Here is a 7,994-nt window from a genome sequence, read left to right as displayed (position 1 = left end):
AATGTTTACGCGCGTTTATTGTTGACACTCAACCTAAAATCCAAAAAAAAAGTTGACACGATTCGATTGAGTTTTGTGCTTGCAATTGTGGTTCGAACATGGAGAATTTGGAAGAGTATATTCGCCATATTCTGTTTTATTTCAAAAAAGGGAAGAAAGCAACTGAAGCAAGGGAAAAGTTGCATCGAGTTTATGGCAGAAATGTCGTCAAAAAATGCCAGTGTCAGAACTGGTTCGCCCGATTCCGTGATGGTGATTTTTCAGTCAAAGCTTATCGGTCCGGTAAGCCTTCCAAGATTGACAACGATGAAATGAAAGCATTGGTACAAGCAAATAAGCATTCAACGGTTCGGGAGTTTGCTATCGCTCTAAAAGTATTCGTTGGAAGTGTTCATGGCCATTTGAAATTACTAGGCTTCGTAAAGAAACTCGATGTTTGGGTACCGCATGAGTTAAAAGAAATTCATCTGACGAATCGCATGAGCGTCTGCGACTCATCAAACGCGAAGAAAACGATCCGTTCTTAAAGCGTATGATCACGGGTGACGAAAAATGGATTGTTTGCAACAATGTTAGCCGAAAAAGAAGTTGGAGTAGGCGAGGTGAAGCACCGGAGAGGCAAGCAAAAGCGGAGATCCACCAAAAGAAGGTAATGTTGTCAATGTAATGGGATTGGAAGGGACCAGTCTTCTATGAGCTATTTCCAAAGAACAAAACGATTAATTCCGATGTCTACTGTGAGCAACTACAGAAATTCAGTGATGCCATCGCACAGAAACATCTCGAACTAATCAATCGTAAGGGTGTGGTGTTTCACCACGACAATGCGAGACCACACACAAGTTTGGTCACTCGGCAAAAATTGTTGCAACATGGTTGGAATGTGTTACCACATCCATCGTATAGCCCGGACCTTACACCATCAGACTTCCATCTCTTTCGCTCCTTGCAAAACTCCTTGAATGGTAAAACATTTGCTTCTGAAGACTTCATCAAATAGCACCTAGACAAGTTTCTCGTAGAGAAGGATGGGAAGTTTTATGAACGTAGTATTATGAAGTTGCCCGGGAGATGGCAGAAAGTCATCGAACAAAACGGCCAATACCAGTACAAGTATGTAAATATGAAACCGGAATTTACCAATAGATGGCCATAGCTGTCAATGTAGTTGCCGTTAGACGGCGCCATTGACGTCATTTCCTTGTTCTGACATCTGACAAAGATTTTCAACTCACAACAATACAAGTTTCATACAACAGTATAGTTTGTAATAATTGAACATGTCGAATTTTGTGCCTGGAAATTACGATTTGCGGACAGCATTGATTTTCTATTGCCATTTGAAGAAAACTGCTGCAGAATCGCATCGAATGCTTATCGAAGCTTACGGTGAGCTTGCTCTTGGTAAATCACAGTGCTTTGAGTGGTTTAAAAAATTCAAAAGTGGCGATTTTGACATGAGAAACGAAGAACGTGGAAAACCACCGAAAAGTTTGAAGACAGCGAATTGCAAGCATTGTTGGATGAGGATGACGCTCAAACTCAACAACAACTCGCGAATCAATTGATGTGACACGAGAAGCGTCTCCATATGTTTGAAATCCATGGGAAAGATCCAGAAGATGGGAAAATGGGTTCCACATGAACTGAATGAAAGACAGCAGGAAAACCGAAAAACCACTTGCGAAATGCTGCTCGCCAGGTACAAAAGAAAGTCATTTCTCCATCGAATTGTGACTGGCGATGAAAAGTGGATATATTTTGAGAATCCTAAGCGTAAAAGATCATGGGTAATTCCATCGACATGCAAGGCCAAATCGCTATGGACGGAAGACTCTGTGTTTGGTGGGATCAGAAAGGTGTGATCTATTATGAGCTGCTAAAACCTGGCGAAACCGTTAATACTGAACGCTACCGACAACAAATGATCAATGAATCAAGCTTTGAAAAACGATCGGAATATCAAAAAAGGCAAAGTGATTTTGCTTCCTGATAATGCACCATTACACAGCAAAACTGGTTAAGGAAACGATTGAGGCATTTGGTTAGGAAATACTTTCGCATGCGGCTTACTCACGAGACTTGGTTCCGTCCGATTACCACTTTGCATCGATGAGACACGCACTTGCTCAGCAGCGCTTCACTTCTTATGAAGTATGTACGAAAATGGCTAGATGACTGATTTGGCTCAAAAGAGCAACAATTTTTTTGGCGTGACATCCACAAATTGTCAAACAGGTGGAAAAAATGTATAGCTACCGAGGGCAATACTTCGAATAAAATATTTTTTATCATTTTCATGCAATAAACATGTATTTTCTATTAAAAAATTCCGGTTTCATATTTACATATATCATTGATTATGTTCATTACGTATATTAAATAAACACCTGAAAATTAAATAAAAAAAACGCAATGACTTTTTGAACAACCCAATATCACGAAATCGAATGGTTCGATGGAGACGTCAATCCAAAAAACTTTACGATAATATCTACGTGACATTACACATGCTACATCTATATCAGAGGACGAGAGAAGACATGCTATCTGAGTAATCTATTCTCTAGAAACGTATATAATCTGGAGGAAATTTCTCCTGGAAGGCTTTCAAAAATTTACTAGATTTCGAAGATCGTGGATAACGCTGCACGCATCACGGATTTCGAACCAGCGTCGAATCACATTGCGCCTTACGTAACGCTTACAAATTGAAACGCTGGCTAACTATACGAAATAACAGCAATTCAAGTTACGATAGTCTTCTCTCGGAAAATTGGAGCGAGAACGACATCGAAAGCGAAAAGACAGACAGTGAGAATTTTTCAATTCAATTTAAAAATCAGAAACACGATATTATTCGCATTGAAGCGTAGAGGAAAAATATATCGACAAAAAAAGACGAATTAGAGTGAGGACAAACAAGTAACAGACGAGGAGAAAAAAGATCTTCCAAAATTCGACTCGCCAATTGGTAGAGATAAAGCTAAGCACTAGCATCTCAGATCTCGCACTAGCGTCTCACAATCATCGAGTATTTTTGAGAGCTCCATGTCGCACACGCTGCCAAAAGAGATACATTTTGAATTTACGCAAACATTTCTTCTCTCACACTCTCCGACAACGAGAAATAAATTCGTTGGAAGTTTTAAACGCATTACATCATCTCAGTGTCCGATATGCGGGGATCTATCCTGCCGATCGACTGCCGAGGATGTGGATAAGGTCGACTGTCATTATCGTTAACACGGACGATCACAATCGACTTGACGAACACTGGATCGCTTTCTACATCGATGAACATGGAACGTATTTCGATAGCTATAGCTTGCCGTCATTAGATCCAAGAAGATTTCGACGAAACTCCACCACGAATCTTCTGAATACGACAACGCTACAAGGAATACTCTCAAACTTGTGGACAATACTGCTGTGTATTTCTACATTTTATGTGTAATGGCTATAATCTTAGCTAGTTTCTTAATCTGTTTACCTCTGATTGTAAGCGAAATGATCGATAAATCGTACAATTATTTCATAAATTCATTGTAAACATAAATTCGTAAATTCTCATGTTGTATGTCGTCATGTTCAAATGTGTACTCTTTCAAAAAAATAAAATAACTACTTCATATCCCTTTTAAACAAACATTTTAAACTTATAAATATCGTCTGTTTCTTACTTCTTCCCTTCTCATCCTCAATACAATACATACATTTTCTTTACAATAGATACATTTTCTTCTGTATTACAGACTTAGATAATGTACATTAAATACATAAAATATAGAAAGAATTTTTTAAAGTAACGCTCGAAGACGTCGCGCTAGTTAACATGTTCGTTCTTGTTTATCTCTCCCATTCTTCCTAGCAAAAGCAAGACTCTCTCTAGACTCCCAAATTTTCGTATAAGATCTTATCTCTCATAAATAAAAACATTCACAAACGCGTCGGAGATATTGTGCCGCGCCAACAAAAAAATGACCATCATAAAACCCGCTATTCATGCCCAGTGTTCGTACTCTGTCCCCACGACAAAAAATCCATTATAGATCCAATTTCCACTCACCATTTTTTTGGACTTTACCCTTCATTTTGTCAAAGATCCTCTACTACCTCCCTTCTCCAATCACCTCGCGGGTAGGTACAGTGCGAGCCAATCAGATCTTTGGGCAAGTATAGGGCAAACCAATCAGAATATTTAACTATTTAATTACCTTATTACTCCCACAATTCACTCTTCGATCTTTGAGCAAGTATAGGGCAAACCAATCAGAGCACACCCTTTTCTTGACTAACCCGTCTAGATCACGCCCATGGCGCCGGAAGGAGAGGGGGTTTGTTTTGATGCCCCATGGCTGCTCATATACTACTCACGTATATTTTGAACTGTGTAATATGTAAATAGTGTGAGTGAAGAAAATAACTTTTTACGCCAAAAGTTGTATTATCAGTAAAATATTCAGTGTGTGTCGTAAGTTTCACGTAACATTTCACAAAATTTATGATAAAACTTCTATTATAGAATGTGAATGTTTGCACTTTAAATATAATAATATTGAAAACCAACAACTGATGAGTGAACATTATTTTTCAAGGGGACAAGAATGAACACACAATTATAATATAACATTTTATAATACTATTAATACTATTATAGTTCTAGCCATGATTGCGTTTCAAGATTGGAGAGGACTTTATTACACATATTTATAAAATTGTCTAGTGTACTTGTATAAATTCATAATTCTGAAATATTTTTAGATAATAAGATCAACTTTGATTGATTATAGGATTTCATTTACCTAATTGGAATTCAAATTTATTTATCTAATTATAAAAAATTTTTTATACGATTTATAGCATGTAACATATGCATACATATATTATTTCTTGGTAAAGTATATATTTATAAGTCAAATCAGGAACAAAAATCTTTTATAAATAAAATTAATATTTCCTGTAATTAAGGCAATTAAATTTTATAAGATACATGTAAAACAAAAATAAAAAGAATAAAAAGAGGGACTAAATTAATAACGTATAATTATATAATAATAACGTATATTTAGAAACAATATAGCTAATGTCACAAATTTATTGTTGCATCAGTATATATTAAAAAATTTATGATTGATCACAATAATGAGACAGAACAATATTGCAACAATTTAATTAATTCTACATATTATAACAATAAATGGTTGTCGTTATTAAGCAATAATTTGATATTGTAGTGAACATAGACCGTGCAAAAACGTTCAAAGAAATAAAGTATTTATTTTTATCTTTATTAAAGAATCAGTTGACCAACAATATTGGTATTTTATACCTTTAAAAAGATATCATAATGTTTTTAACATTAAAGATATGCGAGGAATTCTTTGCAATTAAAATAGATACCGGTGGTGTACGTCTATATGCAAACATTTTATTCATTATAACATTACTCTGAAAAACTAACACTATATTTATAAAGATACGTAAAATTCCATCGAATACACTGCCTAAACTTATTTTTGAAAAGAGAATGAGAATAGACAGACTTTATTGTCTTACTGACAGACTTATTGATCAGCTGACGCTGATCCGTTACATATAAAAAAAAATTCGATATCGTCAAAGTTCTATATATATGTCATTGCATAATTTATTATAAGCTTGACAACAATTACACTGAAAATTAACTCGTATATTTGTAAAGATATGTAAAATTCCATTGAATATACCATCCGAAAGAATAAATAAATAAATAAAAAAATAAATAAAAATTTAAAAAATAAAAAAGAAATGATATATAAAAATAATGAAATAGTAAATGCATAAACGAAAGACAGCTCTACAACATCAACCGCTCTGTGAAGTTACCGCCGCAGTCATCGCATCAAAAAACGTCTGTGAGGATATTATATTTTAAACGTTAAATAAGAATTGTACGTATACGTTACTCTGTGTAAAATTAATAAACAATATTGCTCGTCGATGCACTTCAGGCGCAGTAAAGAATTTGGATTTTGAAACGTGCTTACTCGCAGTAATACATGGTGTACCAAACATAAGACATAGTAGATATATAAATATTTCAATGTATGTGATTCGAAATTGATGATTACGTAAATTTAAATCTTCTTACATGTTATCGTACGATTCATGGTGTTATTGATGCAACTCATCCACACATAGACATTATGGAACATATATTACTTCAATGTCATAAAATGTAATTATGTTATCTATATTAAAAATCGCATATAGAGGCAAAATTGAAATAACTCTTGATGCGAAAATAATAATTTTCAATGTTAATTTGGATTGTTGGAAAATGTGAAATGATGAGCACTAATTAATAAGACTTATAGCTACATTACTTTAATCAGTTGGCTCACTACATACGCTGAGAATTCAGTGGAATGCGAAACATCTGAAAATTTGTGGTGGAGATCACTATTTAAAAAAACAAATTTATGATACATAAGTCTTATTACATTAGTCGCTCTGTGAATCGCTCCTATTACATAGAATAGATTTGCTTTTACTGTATTAAATTATATATAGGTGTACAACTTTGCTTCCGTCGTTTTTTTTCCGAAATACGAGGCTTTATTGTAAAAAACTGGTTATACATTTATGATTCAAAGTATTGTCCATCGCTGGCCACTACTTTCTCTCATCTTTCGGGTAGCGTACGAATCCCGCGTCGAAAAAACTGGTCATCTTTTGAGGCTATCCACGAATCGATCCAATTTTTTACTTCTTCATAAGACCAGAAGTGCTGGTCAGTCAGGCCGTGTGCCATTGATCGAAACAAGTGATAGTTAGAGGGAGCAACGTCTAGAGAATACGGCGGGTGGGGTAGGATTTCCCATTTCAACGTTTCCAAGTATGTCTTGACCACTTTCGCAACATGGGGTCGAGCATTGTCATGCTGCAAAATCACTTTATCATGTCTCTCGTTGTATTGCGGCCGTTTGTCTTTCAATGCTCGGCTCAAACGCATCAATTGCGTTCGATACCGATCGCCTGTGATTGTTTCAGTCGGTTTTAACAGTTCATAATACACTATACCGAGCTGGTCCCAAATACAGAGCATGACGTCAAAATCACCGTTCTTGAAGCGTTGAAACCACTCACGACACATTCTTTCACTAATAGCGGCCTCACCATAAGTATTTGAGAGCATTCGATGAGCCTCAGCCGCAGATTTCTTCATATTGAAGCAAAAAATTAAAACCTCTCGAATGACGAGAATTTGGCTCGTAAACTGACATTTTCAATCGAGAATAACTTTATGATGCAGACACAAATCGACTTTCTATGGGGTTATGTTGACAGATGCCCAAATTTATTGCATGACGTCTATGAGCTATTTATTTCGACCACCACTTACCGCTAAAGCCATCTATAGGAAAACGGCGGAAGCAAAGTTGTATATATATGTATATATATATATATATATATGTATGTATTACCCTTGAAAACGTCTCATGCTCTATGAACTATTACGTTTCAATTTAACAGGATGAGGTGTGTGAGAGACAGTAAGTTTATTCAATTTTTATAAAATTTCGATTATACATTTTGTACGTTGTATGTATTTTTCTAAGGTCTATTTAGATGTTTTCTATTTTTTACAGCGCATTTCATACAGTTTCGAAATCTCACTATATATATCTCATATCTTGATGAGAAGATATGCATTGACATTTACAGTATATAAGTTCTTGGACATCGGGATCGTCGTGGGACCTAGAAATTGCGATCTGCGACAACCGAGACAACTGCACAATCGTACTTCATGCTACGTGGAAGGCGAGACGTGCAAATATTGAGCGATTAATGTTGTCAACTGTTCCACCGATTCAAGATCTGAATGTAGAACTTGTTAAAGTATTGGGAGTACAAATTAGTTCGGTCCGTTTTTTTGTGCATTTATTTCAAAATAAAATGAATGAACAGATCAATTAAAGTATTGTCCATGCCTACTACTTTTTCCC

The 7,994-nt window shown here is 35.4% G+C and overlaps 1 protein-coding gene across 1 annotated transcript; it reads left to right on the top strand.

The window, feature by feature from the left end:
* The first annotated feature begins 532 nt into the window (after positions 1 to 532).
* On the top strand, positions 533 to 1,000 carry LOC105623240 (histone-lysine N-methyltransferase SETMAR-like). The gene is made up of 2 exons (XM_012204640.1): positions 533 to 649; positions 752 to 1,000. The coding sequence occupies exons 1-2, from the start codon at positions 533 to 535 to the stop codon at positions 998 to 1,000; spliced, it is 366 nt and encodes a 121-aa protein (XP_012060030.1).
* The last annotated feature ends 6,994 nt before the right edge of the window (positions 1,001 to 7,994 follow it).

Source organism: Atta cephalotes, assembly GCF_000143395.1.
Source record: "Atta cephalotes unplaced genomic scaffold scaffold00054, whole genome shotgun sequence".
NCBI classification, from domain to species: Eukaryota; Metazoa; Arthropoda; class Insecta; order Hymenoptera; family Formicidae; genus Atta; species Atta cephalotes.
Note: the sequence above shows the minus strand (reverse complement) of the source record. Positions and strands in the feature narration are given on the sequence as shown.